At 39.0% G+C, this 23,971-nt stretch overlaps 2 protein-coding genes across 2 annotated transcripts; one reads left to right on the top strand and one right to left on the bottom strand.

The window, feature by feature from the left end:
- Positions 1 to 17,553: 17,553 nt before the first annotated feature.
- Positions 17,554 to 18,312, bottom strand: LOC149209113 (uncharacterized). Its single transcript, XM_089394221.1, has 3 exons — positions 18,010 to 18,312; positions 17,825 to 17,904; positions 17,554 to 17,719 (listed from the first exon to the last, which is right to left on the bottom strand). Exons 1-3 carry the CDS (start codon positions 18,294 to 18,296, stop codon positions 17,634 to 17,636), a joined length of 453 nt encoding a protein of 150 aa, XP_089250347.1. The 5' UTR covers positions 18,297 to 18,312; the 3' UTR covers positions 17,554 to 17,633.
- Positions 18,313 to 18,719: 407 nt separating this feature from the next.
- LOC149209112 (uncharacterized) lies at positions 18,720 to 23,747 on the top strand. The gene is made up of 4 exons (XM_089398520.1): positions 18,720 to 19,130; positions 19,293 to 20,660; positions 21,144 to 22,550; positions 23,595 to 23,747. Exons 1-4 carry the CDS (start codon positions 18,720 to 18,722, stop codon positions 23,745 to 23,747), a joined length of 3,339 nt encoding a protein of 1,112 aa, XP_089254646.1.
- Positions 23,748 to 23,971: the final 224 nt, after the last annotated feature.

Genomic DNA, 23,971 nt, shown 5'->3' with positions numbered 1-23,971 from the left:
TTGTTGCATTTTCAACACTCCCTCTCAACAAGATATGGATTATTAGCAACCCCTATCCTGCCTCGGTGGTATTCGAATTTGCTCCTGGTGAGCGCCTTCGTCAAGATATCAGCATCCTGATCCTCCGTTGGAATGTATGAAAGTAACATGATTCTCCGCTGCACACAATCTTTGATATGATGGTACCTGATGTCAATGTGCTTAGATCTATCATGAAATACAGGATTAGCCGAGAGTTTAATGCAACTCTGGTTTATGACAGTAAATCAGAGTAGGCTCCAAGTAAGAACCGAACAACCCGACCAGAATCATACTCATCCATATAGCCTCGCATGCAGCCAAACTGGCTGCCATATACTCGGCCTCTGCTGAACTGAGTGCCACGGATCTCTGCTTCCTGCTCTACCAAGAAACTGTTGTCGACCCAATACTGAAGACCCCTCCAGATGTGCGCTCTTTCTGTCTGTTGGTCTCCCTGCCCAATCTGCATCCGTGAAGCCACATAGCTTCACCTCATCCTCCTGTATGTACCACAATCCATATCCCGATGTGCCTCTGAGATAACGCAATACATGCTTGCCTGCCTTCCAGAAGAGCTTGGTTGGCTTAACCATAGCTTGTGAAAGCTGGTTAACAGCATAGCATATATCGGGTCGTGTATTGACTAGATACATAAGCGACCCCACCAACTGTCGATAAACAGTGGCATCCACTTCTTCTGCTGAAGTGGCATCCTCCTTCCTCCAACCTCCAGGAAGAGGAGTATCAACAGGCTTGCAGCCATGCATGTTGAACTTCTCCAGTATCTCTCGAGCATACTTACCCTGAGAAACAAACATTCCACCACTGCGCTGCCAAATTTCCAATCCCAGGAAATAATGAAGGAGGCCCAAGTCCTTCATCTCAAACTCCTTAGCAAGATCATCCTTGCATGAAAGTATCAACAGCTCATCTCCCATTAAAATCAAATCATCTACATAAAGTACAATGATAAGCAACTTACCCTCCACCACAATCTAGTATAGGTTAGGATCCGCCTCACTCTTGGAGAATCCAAGTCCGGTGAAATAACTGTCTATCTGTGTGTACCAAGCACGTGGTGCTTGTTTCAACCCATACAGCGCTCTCTTGAGCCTGCACACATGGGACTCATTGTTGAAGATCTAAAAACCTTCGGGCTACTCAATGTACACCTCCTTCTTAATGACTCCATTGAGGAACACAGTCTTCACATCCATCTGATGAATGTGCCACCCCATCTGCGCTGAGAGAGCAAGAATCGTCTGTATGGAAGAATACCTTGCGACATGTGCAAAGTTCTCCTCATAATCGATCCCCTCTATCTGTGAAAAGCCTCGGGCAACAAATCTTGCCTTGTACTGTAGAAATTTTGAATAATATGACACTTATTCACAGAGATTATCCTGATTATACACTATTGTGGAATACATGCATAATACATAACCTCCTCTACATTGATCATCAATTTTGCGGAATTAAAAACAATGAAACATCAATCGCATGCACACATTAACACAGTATGTAACCCGGGGAAAGCATACAGCTGAAAACCCCACACTATCTGTATATTATAATGATTGAGAACATGTAACAATACATAGTACAATACTCCTCACAAGTACTCAATACTATCTCCACCTGTTACACACAAAACTAGCTCAGATCTGATGCCTCAAATCTCCTCCACTGTTTTCCTGCCTCCACTGCACAATCCTGCATGAGAATAATGATTATGGCTGAAGCAAACTCGTATTTGCTTGGAAAAATTACGTGAGCACAAGCTGCAATTTCCCTTGGCCTCATTGGCATTACTCAATCCATTGCATGTGCAAATCTCATGCACAACTGATAGTCACAACTCACCCTTTCACTTACCTCTAACACCTGTCTTTGTTGAACTGTCCATGCACTGAGTTAACTGATGTATTCTTTAGTTAGACTAAATACAACTAGTTCAACTAAGTCAAACTGAACACAACTCCATCAACTCCACATCCAACTCCACAAAACTCACATGCATGAGTTCTAACTGAAGTCCTCCATGCAATAGCTCAAATAACACATAAGAAAAGCATATTTCCTTCTGTCAGCTGCATGTGCCACATCCGTAGCTCGAACTAAAATGCTCCAAGAGAATAAGATAATGCTTAGAGTCCAAATATTACAAAGGGCTAATAATATTTGACTGTTTCTATTTTTAGCCTGGAAGTCTAAAAATAGACTCTGATCACACCATTGTGAACCAAAAATAGAAGTCCATCTATTTTTCCCAACACAACCAATCATCCATAAACAGCATCTGGCAACTCATAGACCATGATCCATATGTCTAAAAATAGACATAGTCTAAAAATAAACTTTGCGCCAAAAATAGCCTGCGTGCCCACTTAGTGAAGGCGACTCCTTTCCACTAAGCTCCATCATCTTGTTGCATTTTCAACACTCCCTCTCAACAAGATATGGATTATCTGCAACCTGATCCTGTAACTCTGGAATGTTCTACATGCAACACATTTGCCCGATCTACTTGCTCCAACAACACTTGGAACAAAAACGCTCCCAACTGACCACTCTGTTGGGCTAGGAAAATACTCTGATGCTGAAGCTCTACCTGCTGCTGATAAGTGCTCCCTCTCTAACATCTGCGCTATTGCAACATCTCCATGCATCTCGCACCATTGCACACCTCTCTGTGCCACCTAGCACTGTGCAAAACACTTGTGCCTCTCACATTGCTGCAGCCTGCTAGCTATGCGCTGTCCTGGGATTCCCTGCACTTTCACTCCCTTTGCCGCTCCATCGACATCTGTCTCTACCCAATCAGTCAGTTCCTGCTACTCCACATCGGGGCTCCCGTAGCAAGGTCTCATCCAAGAGGTTGGGTACCTCAAGGATCATGCCCCTCCTTTTTGGGGCGATCACTCTATATCGCCCCACCTCCTACCTAGAGGTATGGCTGCATGTGATCCCTCAGCCCACCTGGCTTGAAGTTTCCCCCTACTGGAGGTCTCTACATGATTAGATGTCTCTACTCGATCTCCTCTCAGCTTCCCTTGTTGTGGCTGCTCCAAAACCTCCTGAAGCTGCTGCACCAATCGTGGCTCCTCCACAATCGTCTGAGACTTCTTCTGGCTCTACACGTTGAGAGGTAATATATGTTCCCTCTCAACCACCAAGTCTCCATCAGTTGCCTCGCTGCTCAAGGCTTTGCATGCATCTTGAACCTCAAGAGCATACAGGTTCTTAACCCGTGAACCAATTTGCTTCACCTGTCTAGTGATGATGTGTCCAAGGAAAACCTTTCCCTTACTGAAGACTACATCATAGCCTCTGTCCTCCAGCATTGTGATCGACACCGAGTTTCTCTTTAGTCCTAGTACATACTTGAAATCAGTCAAGGTAAGGTGAGCTCCATGCTCCCTCTGAAAAATAACCGTGCCTACACCTGAGACACTATACTTCTCATCATTACCCATCCCTATGAGTATCTGGAGATCTTTCTCCTCCAAAGTACTGAACAAACTTTTGTCACCGGTCATGTGGAAAGAAGCTCCACTGTCAAGAAACCAACCACTTCCCACCATGGATGAAACCATGCATGCGAAGAGTGTGAAATCCAACTCAAACTGTGAAGCAAGTGCCTTGCCTTTACATCCTTCCCCAGATCCCTTCTTGGACTTCTTCTTTGGGCAATTAGTAGCATAATGGCCCAACTCATGACAATGAAAGCATCTCACTTTCGACTTGTCAACCTTCTTCCCATCATTGGAAGAACTGGATTCGGAAATAGAACCCTTCTCCTTCCCCTTCTTCACCTTACTCGCTAAGGCACAGTCTCCTCATCATGCATGGATGAAGAACTGTCTCTAGTGCTCCGTCTAATCTCCTCTTGCACAAGATCTGACCAAAGTCTCTCCCATCCTGGCAATTTCTCCCGACCATTGACAGAGTCCTGATAGGAATGCCAACTCTTCGGAAGACCAAGGAGAGCCAAGCTCACCAAGTCCTCATCATCGACAGTCACCCCCACACTTCCCAGCTCATCCCAGCACTGGGTGAACTTCGTGAGATACTGGGGCATATTGTCTCCATTCTCACACTTAGATGTTTATGAGTTTATCCTTGAGCGCCATTCCACCAACTCAAAACTCAACCGCTTCTGATCTAAAATTCATGAGAACAAAGTATTTCTTGTACAGAGATCGACTGTATGGGCATTCACCAGATATCTCACCTTCCAAAAGAAGGATGAATCCATGGCTACCTGGCCCGATTATAGACTCTGCCTGAAGAAATAAAATGTAAACACTTTCTGAATAATAGATGTGATGATCAACTGCTCTGATACCATGTAGAAATTTTTAATAATATGACACTTATTCACAGAGATTATCCTAATTATACACTATTGCGGAATACACGCATAATACATAACCTCCTCTACGTTGATCATCAATTTTGCGGAATTAAAAACAATGAAACATCAATCGCATGCACACATTAACGCAGTATGTAACCCGGGGAAATCATACAGCTGAAAACCCCACACTATCTGTATATTATAATGATTGAGAACATGTAACAATACATAGTACAATACTCCTCACAAGTACTCAGTACTATCTCCACCTGTTACACACAAAACTAGCTCAGATCTAATGCCTCAAATCTCCTCCACTGTTTGCCTGCCTCCGCTGTGCAATCCTACATGAGAATAATGATTATGGTTGAAGCAAACTCGTATTTGGTTGGCAAAATCACGTGAGCACAAGCTACAATTTCCCTTGGCCTCATTGGCATTACTCAATCCATTGCATGTGCAAATCTCATGCATAACTGATAGTCACAACTCACCCTTTCACTTACCTCTAACACCTGTCTCTGTTGAACTGTCGATGCACTGAGTTAACTGATGTATTCTTTAGTTGATTTATGAGTTAATAATTAGTGAATTAATTAATAATTAATTCACACAACTCATCACTAGTGTATTCTTTAGTTAGACTAAATACAACTAGTTCAACTAAGTCAAACTGAACACAACTCCATCAACTCCACATCCAACTCCACAGAACTCACATGCATGAGTTCTAACTGAAGTCCTCCATGCAATAGCTCAACTAACACATAATAAAAGTGTATTTCCTTCTGTCAGCTACATGTGCCACATCCGTAGCTCGAACTGAAGTGCTCCAAGAGAATAAGATAATGTTTAGAGTCCAAATATTACTAAGGGCTAATAATATTTGACTGTTTCTATTTTTATCCAGGTAGACTAAAAATAGACTCTGATCACACCGCTGTGAACCAAAAATAGAAGTCGATCTATTTTTCCCAACATGACCAATCATCCATAAACAACATCCTGCAACTCATAGACCATGATCCATATGTCTAAAAATAGACATAGTCTAAAAATAGACTTTGTGCCAAAAATAGCCTGCGGGCCCACTTAATGAAGGCGACTCCTTTCCACTAAGCTCCATCATCTTGTTGCATTTTCAACATGTACTTCTCCACACTCCCATCAGCTACCTACTTAACTTTGTAGATCCATCTCGAACCCACCACTGATTTCCCTTCCGGCCTTGGGACAATCTCCCATGCACAGTTTCTGACAATCGAATCATACTCTTCCACCATGGCATCTACCCATGCGGGATCCTCCACAGCTTCCTCGAAAGAGGATGGCTCAATCACAACACATTTTCTCATAAGAGCCATGTATCCAATGTAACGATCAGGTGACTGTCTCTGCCTGCATTGAGCTGTAGGTGGTCCTACAACCTTCTCTGCATCTTGAGCCAGTCACTCAGCTTCTGTCAAGCGCTTTCGCCCTCTGATGGTTGGCGCTGCATGAGTGGTCTCTTCCACTCCATGAACTTCGTCCTGTGGCTGATCCACATCTTGAAGCTCATATTTAGGAACTAATAGCTCCTCATCTGCATGCAAGTGTAGCTCCCTCTCAAGCGAACACTTCATGGCTTTCTCCTCCTGAAATTTTATATCATGTCGCGCAACAGTCTTACCACTGTCTGGCAAATACACACGATAGTTGTGGGGCGTATCAGTGTACCCCACAAATATCCCAACCTCTGCGGTCGGCTCCAACTTCTTCCTGGCATCCTTCGTTACATGCATGTAAACATTAGAACCAAAAATCCTCAAATGAGAAAGATCAGGCCTCTTACCAGAATAAGCCTCCTCGGGTGTACTCATGCCAAGTATCCTGTGAGGACAACGGTTCTGCACATATACTGCAGTATTTCATGCTTACGCCCACAAGTGAAGGGGTAGGCCCTGATCATGCAACATCGCCTGTGCAGCACCCACGATCGTTCTGTTCTTCCGCTCAACAACCCTGTTCTGCTGTGGGTTATGGGGAGCTATGAGCTCTCTTCAAATCCCTTCTGCATTGTAGAAATCCTTGAACTCGCCAGAGATGTATTCACCACCATTATCGCTCCTAAGAGCCTTCACCTTCTTCCCCGATTCCTTCTCGACCAGTGCTTTGAACTCACAGAACTTTGAGTATGTCTCGCTCTTCTTCTACATGAAGAAGATCCAGCACTTTCGAGAGAAATCATCAACAAAGATCACATAATACCTGTGCTTTGTTGTCGAAGCTACTGAGAAAGCTCAACACAGTCTGTGTGAATTCTCTCAAGGATCGTCGTGGTTCGACTATCCTTCTCATGAAAGGTGGCTTTCACAAACTTTCCCAAAGTACACCCCTTGCACTGATCTGACTGCGCAAGAGTGCCTTTAGGAAGCCCAGTAGAAATCTGCTGCAGTATCTTCAAGGCTCCATGGTGAAGGTGGCCCAATCTCCTGTGCCATAGCTCGCCATCATCTCGACTCACCAATCCTTCTGCCTTGCATGCCATTGCTGCGCAGCCATCTACATGCAACTGATAAAGGTTCCTTACTCGAACCCCTATCTTCCAGGTTTCTACAATTGTCTTACTGCGCAGGAAAGCCTTTCCCTCGCTGAAAACAACATCATATCCCTTGTCTTCTAACATCGCCACAGAGATAAGATTTTTCTTCAATCTTGGAACATGCATCACTTCCTTCAATACAAAGGGTTTACCAGACTCCCTCTCAAAGGAAATGGTACCGACACCGGTCGCACTATATCTACCATCATCACCCATCTCGATGTGCACTCCAAGATCTTTCTCCTCCAGATCAGAAAACAAATCTCGATCTCCTGTCATGTGAAAAGATGCACCACTGTCCAAGAACCACACCAATCCCATCACACTTGAAACCAAGCATGCGATCAATGAAAAATCAAGCTCAAACTGCGAGGCTAGAGCCTCTCCTGTTGCAGATCCAGCAACTTCCTTGTTCTTCTTCTTCTGTGGACAATTAGTGGCATAGTGTCTGTGCTATTGACAGTGAAAGCACTTCACCTTGGACATGTCCTGCTTCTTGCCTTTCGCACCGGAATGAGAAGCTTTCTTGTTCTTGCCCTTCTTTGCTTTGGCAGCCAAAGCGCAATTTTCTTCATCAGTTGCCTTTAGTGAAGATCCGTCCTTGGTATTCCGCCTGATCTCCTCTTGCACAAGATCCGACCAAAGTCTCTCCCATCCTGGCAATTTCTCCTGACCATTGATAGAGTCTTGATAGGAATGCCAACTCTTCGGAAGACCAAGAAGAGCCAAGCTCACCAAGTCCTCATCATCGACAGTCACCCCCACACTTTCCAGCTCATCCCGGCATTGGGTGAACTTCGTGAGATACTTGGGTATACTGTCGCCCTTCTCACACTTGATGTTTCTGAGTTTATCCTTGAGCACCAACTTCCTCTGGTCGCTCTTGCTTTGGAATAATTCTGTCAATGCTTTCCACATCAAGTATGGAGAAGCCTTTCCATGCAAGCTGGACAGAATGTGATCCTTCACGCCCTCCAACAAAATCCTTCAACACTTTGCTGTCTTCTTTTTCCAAGCATCAACTGGTGCAGCATCAGTAGGCTTTGGGACCTCAGCATCTATGAACTCCTTCAGCCCATTATCATCTAACACCGCCTCCATCCTATCTTTCCATGCAATATAGTTCGAGCTGCCTTCAAGAGCATACTCCAATCACAATCTGTTGAAATACATTACAACGTTGACACCAAGAAAACACTACTGCAAATTCGAATTCCACCAGCTCCAAACTCAACTGCCTCTGATCTAGAATTCGTGAGAACAAATTATTTCTCGTACAGAGATCGACTGTATGGGCATTCACTGGATATCTCACCTTCCAAAAGAAGGATGAATCCAGAGGCTACCTAGCCCGATTACAGACTCTGCCTGAAGAAATAAAATGTAAACACTTTTTGAATAATAGATATGATGATCAACTGCTCTGATACCATGTAGAAATTTTGAATAATATGACACTTATTCACAAAGATTATCTTGATTATACACTATTGCGGAATACATGCATAATACATAAGCTCCTCTACGTTGATCATCAATTTAGCAGCATTAAAAACAATGAAACATCAATCGCATGCGCACATTAACACAGTATGTAACCCGGGGAAAGCATACAGCTGAAAACCCCACACTATCTGTATATTATAATGATTGAGAACATGTAACAATACATAGTACAATACTCCTCGCAAGTACTCAGTACTATCTCCACCTGTTACACACAAAACTAGCTCAGATCTGAACAAGTCACAGGTTCAAATCTCCTACGCTGCTTTGCCTGCCTCTATTGCACAATGCCAAGTGAAAATCACTCACCCTAGAAATCACATGAGCAAAAGGTACAATTGACTTGTTATTGGCCCACACTGCGCAATCCTCATTGGCATAACTCAATCCCATTGATTGTGCAAATCTCATGCACAACTGATAGTCACAACTCACCCTTTCACTTACCTCTAACACCTGTCTCTGTTGAACTATCCATGCACTGAGTTAACTGATGTATTCTTTAGTTTCTTTATGAGTTAATAATTATTGAATTAATTAACAATCAATTCACACAACTCAACACTAGTGTATTCTTCAGTGAATACAACTAGTTCAACTGAACACAACTCCATCAACTCCACATCCAACTCCATAGAACTGACATGCATGAGTTCTAACTGAAGTCCTCCATGCAATATCTCAACTAACACATAAGAAAAGCGTATTTCCTTCTGTTAGCTGCATGTGCCACATCCGTAGCTCGAACTGAAGTGCTCCAAGAGAATAAGATATTGTTTAGAGTCCAAATATTACTAAGGGCTAATAATATTTGACTATTTCTATTTTTAGCCCGGCAGTCTTAAAAAATGATCACACCGTTGTGAACCAAAAATAGAAGTCCATCTATTTTTCCCAACATGACCAATCATCCATAAACAGCATACTGCAACTCATATACCATGATCCATATGTCTAAAAATAGACATAGTCTAAAAATAGACTTTGCGCCAAAAATAGCATGCGGGCCCACTTATGAAGGCGACTCCTTTCCACTAAGCTCCATCATCTTGTTGCATTTTCAACATGGCATAGATGTTTAGGTTCAAAGAATCACACCTCATGTTGGATGTTTTCCTTTAAAGTTCCCATAAATAGGTCTAATATATTTTCCTTTGAAATATTGTTTAATCTAAGAATCAACTTTTGGAATTGAATATTTATCAATTGACTAAAGAATAAGTTGCTCTTAATATCCCCATAATGTGTTATCAATTCCTTTATAAAAATGGACCAAGATATAACATAACCATTTTTCCTTTCACAAATTCATTGATACCACTTGTTCTAAAAACATTGATGCAATACTTACCTTTTATACAAAATCCACTTATTGTAGATCAAAGTATTTCTCCATCTAAAATATTCATGTTATAGGATCATTACAATCAAACTTACTCATATTTATCTTTGAATATACTAGGTTCCTTGGTGTTGACTTGAAGTAATGATAATGTGGATCTTGGATTAAAGATTCATGATTATTGTTTTGTGGTTCAATTTTTGTGCTCTCCAATTGTGCTAACATACTCCCAATATGAGTCATTTTTAACACCATGCTTCTCTGTATGTTCAAGTTTTCCTTGTATCTCCACATCACTTTTGGGAATATCCTTTAATAGAATGTTTTGTAATTTTTTTATTTCTTCCCTAATGGATTTTTGCATTTCTTCCTCTCTTTTTTCATTCATCTTCTTTTCTATTTCTTATTTATTTTCATTCATCTTCTTTTATATTTCTTCCTTATTTTCATTCATTTTATAAATTATGTTCCTTCCTTATTTTCATTCATCTTATTTTCCATTTCTCTTTTAATTTTTTCTTGAGAACCTAATAAATCCACCTTTCAACATACTACCATTCATTCATCAACTTTCTTATCTAAATGAGATATCTAAATTCTAAGTCTTCACTTTCTTAATGAGTTCACGATGAACATTCTTTAGATTTGATTGTAGTGGCTTTCTATGGAGGCATGTTGGAAAATAGTAATAGTACTCCTCTTTATCACAAATTGTAATCACCAAAAAAATGGGCTCTTCTAGTTAACAATGTCACTTGTAATTTATCTACTTAATTTAGAGAATATTTGAATGACTGGAGTTTTTCTTGATATATCTTTGAGATTTGAGTCCTTATGGATCCAAAAATTTGGGTTGTAATACTTTGATATGTCTTTTTTGCAATTCCACCCATGTGAAAAATATTTGATGTTCAAGTGAATGTTACTGGAACTTTCCAAAAACTTGTTGATTTTTGGCCTCTTCCCACAAGCAAAATTGTGTAGTGTGAGACTTATCCAATTCTTCAAATATTATTATGAAATTTTCACCTAAGGTACTTCTATATGTATCTTGGAATTGTTGAAGATTTCATAATCTAACTTAAGTCCTATAAAATAAGATATAACAAAAACACCAAGCCGACTTGTTTAAAATTTATTTCAGGATTGTTCAAAAACCCTAACTTCCAAGAGTTATAAATTTGGAAGTATATTGAACCACATATTAAAATTTGAACCAAATGTTCCCCAAGATGTTTCCTTAATATGATCCAAGTTTCACTATCTGAGACCTCCTAGGAAAAAAGTTATTGGGAAAATGTCAAACTAACCTATTTGAAATTGATTCCAGGAACCCGAAATTCCTTGGAGCATATATATGAAATTATGGGGAACCAAGATCTCAAATTTGAATTAGATGTTCACCAAGATTTCAAGTCAATGTGCTCCAAGTTTCACAATCTGAAACCTCATAAAAATAAGTTATAGTGAAAATTCTAAATTGACTGGTTTGAGACTGATTGCAAGAGCATTCAAGAACCCTAACTTCCTTGGAGCATATTTCTGAAAATATAATGAAATAAGATGTAAAATTTAAACTAGATATTATGCATGAGTTCTCCTTAATATTCTCTAAGTTTTACTGTATGAATGCTCTCATAAAAACGTTATAGTGTAAATGTCATAGTGACTTGTTTGAGTAGCAAAACCCTACTAAGATCATGAGCTTTGATACCAAATGTTACGACATTTGTGTCTTAAAATGATAATAAAATAATCATTATAATTTTCTTCTCCCTCTTTTTATAATTAATACAATGTATAAAACAATATTTGATGATTCCAATACTAGGTCTCCTTAGTGTATATATAGGAGACAAATGGTACAATTATAATAAAATGAGACCGTGACAATATAACAACATAAATGTAATCATAAAAATATAAATGTAATCATCAGTATTTAGAGATTAATGAGGGGTTTTAGGGATAATATGGGGCTTACATATGGCTTAACAAAACTTCATGCTTAGTTAGAAAAATATTGGATCTCTATGATAAAGCATGATGTTTGCGTCCCCTTATGCAAAGGAAAAAAAAATGTCGATTTTGACAATGTCAAAGATAGAGATTTGATCTTGAACTTTAATCCATGGTTTTCAGGCAATGCATGCTTGTTCTTGAAGCCCTAGTCTCCCTCTTTCAATCCTTTGATGGAGTTTTTGACCATAACTCTTGTTTGGGTGCAACACCAAAATTCATCGCTACATCTTTAGGGTTTATCCTCTCTTCAGGCCATTAGGTCTACTCTTGCCATTTTGTTTCTTGTAAAACTAAAAGGTGAAGTATTGTGACAGATGTTAGAATCTGTGTGGAAATAGATTTAAACTTAGTGTTCCCAATTGAAATTGTTTTGACTGGAAAAGGCTCTTCCGAGGCTCATAAATTAGACTATGAGTGAGTCTCCTTGCAATGTAAATCTTGTTTTGAAACATGTCGTATTGTTAGGCCCCTATACTACTAGTGTAACCCTTATTGTTATTAGTACAACCCCCTTATTATATTGATGTACCCATGTAGTGCCCATATTGTTACTATTGTGCCCCATAGAAGCCCACTATTGTTATTATTGTGCCCTTACATTATTGTTGTTATGTCAGCTCTGATTATATTATGACCCCTTAGACTCCTATATATAGAAGGAGGTCTTTTCATTTGTATCATCCAAGAATTGTTCATTTGTGTAATGTAAAGGAGGTTGCCCCCACGAAGAGGCTGAATTCTAAGGCGTTCAACTATCTTTTATATCTTTTTGTGAGCTCGTTTCATAACACGTATAGATTCTCAATGTCCAAATGGGTTTAAGAAAAATAGGAACTAGTAGCAAAAATAAACTTGGTGGATTAGTTCTTTAGAGGATCATCAGCTAGTCCTTTGGGAAAAATCTCCATTAGTCACTTCTCCACCTCAAGATACTACAATTTACCAAGAAAAAAAACAATAATAGGTTTCCCAAAGCCCAAAAATAGAAAATCTTATCCCACATTACTCAAGACAATAATTCCATGGTAAGTTTGGCCCTCTTCTATTAGCAAGTTCGGAAAATGAAACTAATGAATTTGAATCTTTAGCTCAAGAAGAATCCCCAATCCAAGATCTTCTAGGCTTGGAGGAACTTGCAAGTACTGCATCTACATCAATATAATTTTGGATAAAGGTAGGGGAGAATAAGAAGACATATCTTATTGAATCCCAATCAATGGTTAATTTCAAGTTGGGCAAATGAAGCTAATGAATTTGAATCTTTAGCTCAAGAAGAATCCCCAATCCAAGATCCTCTAGGTTTGGAAGAACTCTACATCAAAAGAAGTTTGGATAAAGGTATGGAAGAGTAAGAATACATATCTTATTGAGTCCCAATCAATGGTGACAAGAAATCACGCTCAAAAACGAATTTAATTATGTATTGCTTTGCATATTTTTGTATAATGAATTCAATTTAATTATGTATTGCTTTGTCTATTGTTGTATAATGAATTCATCAGAATCTACTCATGCAAGAAATGTTGGAATGTAGCTCTTTTGAGCAGTTGGAAAAAAAAGTCAATCACGTTTTTCTTGGGTTTTTTTGGAAGAGTTTGAATTAGAATTTCCTATCTTAGAACTTTAGCAAAATAATAATTTTTAGTGTAATCAATTGTGTGTCTCTAAATTGCATATGTTGCTTAATATAAATTTCCTAGTTACATATATACATATAATCAAAGACATAAAAGTATTATAAGATGATTTTTGGAAGAGAACTTTGTTGCCTAATTTAGTTTCTCCAACTTTTCAAGTGGACACTCCATCCATCATCACGGACATAAAAACTTTGAGATGATGTGAATAAATACTCCTAGGAGAATAAATAAAATGGGGATGAAATTAGCCATTACTAAAAAAAAGTTAAATAAATTATTAAAAAAATATTAGACATGAATCAAATTTATTGAGAATAAGAAGAAAAATTCAAAAAAATATTAGTGAAAAGTTATAAGTGAAAAAAATATTAAAAATATAATAAGACATATTAAAAAATATTTAAATTATAATATTAAAAATTAAACTTTTTAATTTAATTAAAAAAAATTATATAAATTAAAAATGTATTTAAATAGAATTACCATTCATAATTATAAATTAATTATTAAAAATAATTAAATTTCTTAAAATATCTATATTATTAAAATATGTAAACTATAAATCTTTTATTTATAAATTATTGAATATAATTTAAAACATTTTTTATTTTTTATTAAGTTCTCACCATTTATTCAAACCTTTTAACAAATAAGAATGAAACATAACTTACTTTTTAATTGTAATTTATTCACATCTTAAAGGAAATGTGGATTGTTGGTTCTTGCTTGTGCAATTAGGCATAATAGAAGCTACTTATTTTTAATGTAAAATCCAACATACAAGTCACTTGAAAGTAAAATGCATTGTGCACCGCACAATAAATGACATGCGCTGGGAACCTCGTTGTATAAATAGGTTAATACAATTGTAAATAGGTTAATGAATTTATTTTGTAATTGAAGGCAATGATGCAAAGAAGATTTGGTTTCTTCAGATAGATCTTGTATGTAAATAAATATGAATAAAAATGATTTAATTCCATGTAAATTAATTAAAGAGGTGAATATTGTCTTTTATGATTTTAGTTAAAATTATTTCATATTTTTTTATTTTATCATATGTATAATACACGTTAAAAAGGATTAAATAAATTTTAATTTTAATTTTTTTTCAAATAAATTTAAATTAAACCATAATTTAGTTTTAGCACATTAATTGTAAATTCAGCATATTTATATGTTTTTTATAATTATAATAATAATTTGTTTTTAAAGTAACAATCAAATTAGAAATTAAATTGGTGTATGAGATTTTTTATTTGAGATTTGTATTTAGTTAATGATTTAATTATTAAAATTTACAGAAGTGTACATACTCTATCCTTTTTTTTAAATTGAACTTGTAACCTCTTGCACATGTTCTTAATCATTAAGCCTAGTCAAATCCTGAAGTAAAATAAAATTCACATTTTTAACTTTTATACTTTTATCTAAAACTAATTCATCACATAATTTACCAAAGCGCTTTGTGCTCTATTAGTAGTTTTACTTTTATGCTTTTATCTAAAACTAATTCATCACATAACATACAAAAGCACTTTATGCTCTATTAGTAGTTTTCTTTCTCTTTAACAATAAGATTAGGCAAAATTCCTCAATAACATACAAAAACACTTTGTGCTTTATAATTTAGTTTTTCTTTCTTTTAACAATAAGATTAGTCATAATTTCATTTATCAAAAAAGTAGAAACATGGTAAAAGTTGGAAAGAGCTAAAAAAAAGGTAAACATTATGTTCTTCATGCGCAAGTGGGTAAATAGTAACTAAAGAACATTTTGATGCTAAAGAAAGATATAAAAATCTTGAAAAGTTAGAAACATGGTGAAAGTTGGAAAAAACTAAAGCAAGTAAACATTATGTTCTTCATGAGTAGGTGGGTAAATAGTACATGAAGAGTATTTTGATGTTAAATAAAGATATAAAAATGGTGAAAAGTTAAAACATGGTGAAAGTTGGAAAGATTTAAAGAAGGTAAACATTATATTCTTCCTAAGTAGGTGGGTAAATAGTACATGAAGAGCATTTTGTTGTTAAATAATGATATAAAAATCGTGAAACGAAGACCTGCATCGGAATTTTAACGTTTAACCATCAGAGAGAGTTAAAATAATTAAAAGCGAGATTTAAAATAATTAAAAGCGTAGGAAGCGGCATCTTCGCAAGAAATGATGTGGAAAATAAATTAATGAAAGCGTAATAACCCGAATTCTCGGGAAAATTGAAGTGGAAAATAATTAAAATATTAGAAAGCGGAAATGAGGTGGAAACGATGAGGAATGTCGGAGAAAACAATTAAAAGCGTAATATGCGGGATGGTTGGAGGGATAATTGAAAGCGTGGGAAGCGGGATGGTCCCAGAAAATGTGGTGGAAAATATAAAAAGCGTAATAACCAGAATCGTCGGGAAAGTGAAGTGGAAAGTTGTAATAACCCTGGTAACTTGTAATTTCCGGTAATTGTTGTGGTAAAAACAATATGGGTGACAGCTTGTTATTAAGACATTATTATTTGTTAAAAGAAAATATAATGAACTATTATACACATGTGTTGAAAGAATGATGGCAGCCTCCACAAAGGGGCCTTTTCTATTAAAAGAAAAGAATCAGTTAAGAAACTGAACAGGAGACAACTTCCTCTCACCCAGAAAGGGGTGGAAAAGGAAAAACCTCTGGGCTGTTAGGGAACAGGCAGAGGCGGACTCCGGAGGAGAGAGCAGAGTGTGAATACTGGGTTAAGTCTGGTTATGACCAGATAACCCTGCACCGTGGTGCTTGAATCTTGAAAAAGGCTGTGGCCTACAAGATAGCTCGGAGGGGAGATCCAGTGTAGTGGATTCTCGAGGTTGGGAGGATAAGAGCTAGATTACCGCAGGTGAACATTACAGCAAAGCGACAGTAGCAGATTACCAGGTACGCTTATTAGATAGCTTTACTTAAAATCAGGTAATGATTGCATATGGAATATAAAGGTCTAGATTCTTGATTTAGAAAAAGAAATGTTAGCAAATACAAGTGCCTGTGTTTATCTTTATGGAGGTGATTACAGGTATATTTAAAGTGTGGTATTTATATATACAGTCGACAGTGAGACTTCTCGATGACAAGATGGAAACCATGATTAAATATACAAATGCACTAACTGACATTTTCTTTACCGAAATAAACAGACACAGATATACGAGTTAATATTCCTGAGTCTGAGAGTGTAAATAAATATACAGCTAACAGAATAAAATCTTGTTCTTAACGACCGCGTACAGACTCATAGATGAAATATAAGTTATAACAGAGGTGTGGCATACTGCGGCCAGAATCAAATAAAGAAAGTTCATTATTAGAAACCAGCGAGATACAGAGCATATGCAAGTATAGATATGACGCAATGCATGTAAAGTCACTATGTCTATGAACCTGTGGTATGAGACCATAAATTACTTTTGAAGCTTAACCGATAATAAGAAAGACGGTAGAGCGCTGTGTAACAGCCGGGTCATTAATAAATAAAAAGCCGAATAATTACACTGACAAAGAACATTTAGGTACAGTAGTGCAGGGTAAACCCTCAGATAAACCTCAAACCAACATTAAAACATGAATGTCCCGGTATGCCAAACAAATGAGATGGATGTGCTGTGCGCCAACTATAAACATAAACAATTTAATAAGATGCATTTCTGAATATCGAACTTGAGTAGAAACCCTCATACAAAACCCAGAAAATATAGGCGGTAAGGGTTGGACCTGCTCCCTTTGTTCCGGAAGCAGGCCGTGATGCCTGAGACCGCAACAAATGAATCTTGTCATGATTCCCAAGAAATGAAACCAATACATACGGTAAACATGCCTGTGAAATTATATATAAATATATTAACTTCGTTCAGAGACGATGAACGTCTGTACAAAACTAAGGATAAACTTAAGATGCACGAAAAGATGCAAACATTCCATATTACATTCATTGCTATAAGGCCGTAGAGTAAGGAAAAAATAAATATGCTAACAGGCGTTACAGGTCGGGTAACCCCGGCTCATAGTAATAGCGAGTTTCAAGAAATATGGACTGTGCATTGTGTAAAGCAAATCCTTTATATAAACGACTGTAAAACAACATGACCAAATATCAAAACCCTCGGTTGGCCTGTGGCCATAAACCGACAACTTCTAAAACCCAAGGGTTTGTAAAGTACAGAATCGGCCAAGAATGCCGCCTGTGAATAACATCAAGTCTCGAAACCAGAGTAACAGACCTGGGCACATAAATACCGTGCATCAGCTCCGTCGGTCATTAACAACCGCCAAACATTCATTCCAAGCTGACTAAATGTCTAGACATACTACTGAGAAGGGATTACCCGAAAGGAATGCAGGTCGATCAGAAGATCCCTCGGATGGTCGACGCCATGGAAGCCAAACCCTTCTGCACGGCACCGCACTGTGTAAATCATCAAAGTATGGAGGTAAACGTTAGAACCTGAGAGAGAGTAGATGCCATGAATTAACCGTAAGCTGTAACATTTTACCATAGATAAGAAGATACCTGTGCGAGCAGCAGAGTGGTATGGTGGTGGAGTCTGTCGGAAAACCTGTGTATGCATAATGTGCAAATGAGCCAGAACCGAAGAACTCGGTAAACTTATATGTCAACCAAACCCTAAGGTCATTTTTCACCGTCCGATCTGGAGACACAATCTTCATCGTTCGTTTGGGCGGGAGCATGGCACGTTTATCGAATGCACAAACCGTAGAATGGTCACATGGCTCCACATGGCCTGCAGCCACCTGGCCATGACCGTTCACCATGTGGCGCTGGAGTTTAATGACCATCCGGACGAGGGAAAACCAATGCACCAGCATGTGTTGAGTTATTAAGAAGTTAATGTATAGTAAGACCACATACGAGGTGTAACATATGTTAAAGAATATTGATTAAGGTGTGTGAGCCATAAATCATAATCCACGTTTATACAAAGTCATATACTCGTGCGAAACAAATGTATCCTAACCATGGTAAAATGGAAGGTAGGACATAACAAAGTTTTTTTTTTTTTTTTTTTATGGTAAAAGTAGCAGGGTCGTGACAATGTGGTATCAGAGCGAGGTTTCAAAAACTGAGACCTCTGGAACAGCAACAAGAACAGAAAGAACAATTATCTTATATATGTATACAATACACTGTCATTAATCATGTCTTTTTGTGTATATCAGGAACATATTGAGACATTCCACAGCTGACAGTTATACAATAAGATGGAGGAAATGCCGGGAGCTGGTGGCATTCCACCAGACAACACAGGACTGTGGGTTCAGCTTGGTGCTGAGACACGCAGTGCTAATCAGGCAATACTTCAAACCGTTCAAGAACTGAAGGGTGAAATGGCACGCTTGCGAGAAGACAATGCACGATTAACTATGGAACAGGAAAGAATATTGAAGAGCTTGTCGGTAAAACAAAATCCACCCTTACCCAGTCCCAGTGCAGAACAGCAAAGGGGCACTGAGGAGCGGAATTATGCTCCTGAAATTTCAGAAGAGCGGGAAGACCATTCTGATAACGTGCAAGAGCAGCAGGCTACCAAGAGACAGAGAACGGAACTACAGGGGGAATTTCGAAAAATCAAACCCCCACTCTTTGATGGAGAACAGGAGGAAGCAGCAGAAGCATGGCTGATTAATATTAATAAATATTTTCAGCTGTACGAATATGATCAAAATCTGAAGGCACGGTTGGCTATATTCCAGTTGCAAGGCAAAGCCACCTTGTGGTGGGAAGAAATTAAAATTGTGAAGGGGGTAAGTGAGCAAAGCATAACCTGGGAAAAGTTTCAGAAATATTTTAAGGAGAGGTACTTAACTGAGCGCTTTTATGATGAGAAGGCGCGAGAATTTCATGATTTACGACTAGGACAACAATCCATGGATGAATTCATAAATCGCTTTACCTCTCTACTGCGTTATGTGCCTTACATAAAAGAGGAGAAGGCCAAGGTGCAAAGGTTTGTGAGTAGTTTGCCAGCCTATATCAGAGAGCGAATCGAGTTTGACAACCCCCGAACTATGGATGAGGCAATTAGGAAGGCCAGAATTTGCTACCAGCAGCACAAACAAAAGGGAGAAATTCCCAGCAGAAAATGGAATGAGAGAAAAGGTAGCAGAAATGCTGGAAACAACAAAGGCAGCCACGGAAATGGTGGCAAAGGGGCTGGAAAAGGACAGTTTAACAGAAGCACGAGTAAGGGAACTTTCCGGCCTAAGCCAAACGAGAACAGGATTAGTGAACCCCCTGCTAAATCAGAGGTTGAAGGAACCAAACCACCAGTTCAATGCTGGGTATGTGAGGGACCGCACTATGCTAGGAACTGTCTGCAGCGTAAAAGAACTGATCAGATATCTCAAATCCATGAAGCTTCCACTGTAGGTGACGTGGCACGCAGTGTACCAAGGATCAATGCAGCATTAGAAGACCGGCAAGCGGAATATCAACCTTCCATGGTGGAATTCGAAGGTAAGATCTCAAACCTTTCTGTAGCTGTACTTATTGATCCAGGGGCTACGTTAAGTTACGTTAGTCCAAAAGTAGTGGAACATTGTAAGCTACCATCAGAAAAGTTTAAAAACCCATGGTTGGTCCAGCTGGCTACGGGGGCCAAAAGGCGGGTTTTAGCTAAAGTGAATAACTGTTCTTTTAGTATAGCTGGACAGCCTGTAAAGGCAGATTTGAATATACTTCCGTTAGGTTCCTATGACATACTTATTGGTATGGACTGGCTGGAGAAGCACTGGTCGTTGGTGAATTGTAAAACCAAGACCATATACTACAAGGATGATTTGGAACAGCAGCAGGAATTGCAGGGAATTAAACGTCCTGTTCAGGTTCGACCTATAACTGCAACACAACTAGCTAAGTGTATTAGAAAGAAATGTCAAATCTATGCCATACAGGTTGGCTATGCGAATCAAAAAGATAAGATGTCTGCATTAAGTGACATACCAGTAGTGCAGGAATTTACAGACGTCTTTCCTGAAGAGATTCCGGGTCTGCCTCCAAGAAGGGACATAGATTTCACTATAGAGTTGGTACCAGGGGCAGCTCCAGTATCGAGGGCACCATACCGGATGAGCATACCAGAGTTGACGGAATTGAAGTTGCAGCTCCAGGAATTGCTAGATAAGCAGTACATTCGACCTAGTGTATCACCTTGGGGAGCTCCAGTATTGTTCGTGAAGAAGAAGGATGGGACCTTTCGCATGTGCATAGATTACCGACAGCTGAATAAGCTCACGGTCAAAAACAAGTATCCTCTACCCAGAATAGATGAACTTTTTGATCAGGTGAAAGGAGCAAAGGTGTTTTCCAAAATTGATCTGCGATCTGGTTATCATCAGATCAGGATCAAGGATGAGGACATTGCCAAAACTGCTTTCCGAACACGCTACGGGCACTACGAATTCGTAGTGCTACCTTTTGGTTTAACCAATGCGCCAGCCACCTTTATGTGCATGATGAATAGCGTGTTTCACCAGTTTTTGGACAAGTTTGTACTGATATTCATTGATGACATTTTGATATATTCTCGTTCCCAGCAGGAACATGAGGAGCACCTTAGATTGGTGTTGCAAACTCTTCGGGAGCATCAGCTTTATGCTAAATTTAGCAAATGTGATTTCTTTAAGGAAGAAATTCAATATCTGGGTCATGTGATTACAAATGAGGGAATTGCGGTTGATCCCGAGAAGATAAAATCTATTATGGAGTGGCCTACACCCAAGGATGTTTCGGACATCAGGTCCTTCATGGGATTAGCTGGTTATTACAGGAGATTTGTGGAAGGCTTTTCGAGAATAGCCTATCCTATTACCTCATTACAAAAGAAAGGAAGGGCGTTTAAGTGGACAGCAGAATGTCAGCAGAGTTTTGATCGTTTGAAACACCTACTCACCACCGCACCCATCTTAAGAATCGCAGATCCTAATAAGGATTACGTGGTGTGCACTGATGCAAGCAAAGAGGGCGTGGGGGGAGTATTGATGCAGGAAGGGCAGGTAATAGCCTATGAATCTAGGAAATTAAAAGAACATGAACAGAAATACTCTGCATACGATTTAGAATTAACTGCTGTAATTCATGCCCTTAAAATGTGGCGACATTATCTTCTCGGAAAGAAATTTCTGCTGTTAACCGACCATCATAGCCTAACGCATTATTTCAATCAGCCCACTTTGAACGCGAGACAAGGTCGTTGGGCAGATTTTCTAAGTGGGTTTGACTTCGAAATAAAACATTTAAAGGGCAAAGAAAATCGGGTAGCAGATGCCTTAAGTCGAAAAGTTCATAATTTATGTGAACTTTCAGCCAGCCGGTGGCAGAGTTCGCTGGTTGAACAAATAAGAACAGCAGTGCACAACGACTCAGAATATCAGCATTTGAAAGTGCAGGTACAGCAAGCTGATCATGACAAGTTACAGCAAGGGTATACATTGGATAACACGGGGATGCTGTATCTCAATGGAAAAATGTATGTACCCAACTCCGGTGACCTTAAGAAGCTGATCTTAGATGAATTCCACATCAGCCATTATGCCGGTCATCCAGGATATCAAAAGTTGGTTATGGCACTCAAAAAAGAGTATTACTGGCCTGGAATGAAAAGGCAAGTGGTGGAATATTTGGCAAAATGTTTGGAGTGCCAGCAAATTAAGGCTGAACACCAACACCCAGCGGGACTGTTACAGCCCCTACCTATTCCGGAATGGAAATGGGAAACCATCTCCATGGATTTTATAACTAGTTTACCACGAACGAAGAAGGGTAATGATTCTATTATGGTTGTAGTTGATAAACTAAGTAAAGCAGCACACTTTATACCCGTACAGTCTACCTACAAGGCGGTACAAATTGCGCATCTCTTTATGCAGAATGTGTTCCGCCTGCATGGAATGCCAAAGGTAATCATATCGGACCGTGATGTGAAGTTCACCTCCACTTTCTGGAAAACATTGTTTGCTGAGTTGGGCACCCAGCTGAATTTTAGTACAGCATATCATCCACAAACCGATGGACAAACTGAGCGTGTCAATCAGGTATTGGAAGATATGCTGAGGGAAAATGTGATGCTCAAGCCTACTCAGTGGGAAGAATATTTGCATTTGATTGAATTTGCCTACAATAATGGGTATCACACCTCCACCCAGCTAAGTCCCTTTGAGGTTTTGTATGGGCGAAAATGCCGCACACCCTCGGGTTGGAGTGGGGTAGAGGATAAATTGAATTTGGGTCCAGAAATGTTAAAGGACATGGAAGATATGGTAAAGAAAGTACGAGCAAACCTAAAGGCTGCACAAGACAGACAGAAAAGTTTCGCAGATAAGAAAAGAAGATTTGCAGAATATAAAGTGGGTGATCATGTATTTGTAAGGATTCAAACTAGAAGGAGCGCACTGCAGTGGAGCGGGTGCGCTAAACTAGCTCCCCGATATTTCGGACCATTTCAGATTCTCGCTAGAGTAGGACCGGTGGCCTACCAACTTGCTTTACCCAGCCACATTAGGATTCACAATGTGTTTCATGTTTCTGTCCTAAAGAAATATGTGTATGACCCTAGACATGTTATACAATGGCAAGATGTACGGGTAAGAATTGATCCGATTAGGTTTAATTATACCACTACACTTAATGAGGAATTGATTAAGTGCTGGTTGTTTGCAGGTCGAACCGGAAGGCGGGGTCCTAGTCGAACCACAGAGCATTCTCGACCGGAGAGAAGTGCAGCTGCGGAAACGGGCTATTACCCAAATTAAGGTGCTGTGGCAGCATTATGGCCCTGAGGAGGCTACGTGGGAAGACGAGGAACTTTTCAGAAAAGCCTATCCAAATTTATTTGATAAGAATGGACATCGGGACGATGTCCAATCCTAGGGGGGAAGATGTAATAACCCTGGTAACTTGTAATTTCCGGTAATTGTTGTGGTAAAAACAATATGGGTGACAGCTTGTTATTAAGACATTATTATTTGTTAAAAGAAAATATAATGAACTATTATACACATGTGTTGAAAGAATGATGGCAGCCTCCACAAAGGGGCCTTTTCTATTAAAAGAAAAGAATCAGTTAAGAAACTGAACAGGAGACAACTTCCTCTCACCCAGAAAGGGGTGGAAAAGGAAAAACCTCTGGGCTGTTAGGGAACAGGCAGAGGCGGACTCCGGAGGAGAGAGCAGAGTGTGAATACTGGGTTAAGTCTGGTTATGACCAGATAACCCTGCACCGTGGTGCTTGAATCTTGAAAAAGGCTGTGGCCTACAAGATAGCTCGGAGGGGAGATCCAGTGTAGTGGATTCTCGAGGTTGGGAGGATAAGAGCTAGATTACCGCAGGTGAACATTACAGCAAAGCGACAGTAGCAGATTACCAGGTACGCTTATTAGATAGCTTTACTTAAAATCAGGTAATGATTGCATATGGAATATAAAGGTCTAGATTCTTTATTTAGAAAAAGAAATGT

This window comes from Pinus tabuliformis, chromosome 1_2 (assembly GCF_031772625.1).
Source record: "Pinus tabuliformis cultivar Carrire ecotype Pingquan chromosome 1_2, CPIR1, whole genome shotgun sequence".
Lineage (NCBI taxonomy): Eukaryota > Viridiplantae > Streptophyta > Pinopsida > Pinales > Pinaceae > Pinus > Pinus tabuliformis.
The sequence above is the reverse complement of the archived record's forward strand: the minus strand, read 5'-3'. Positions and strand labels throughout refer to the sequence as shown.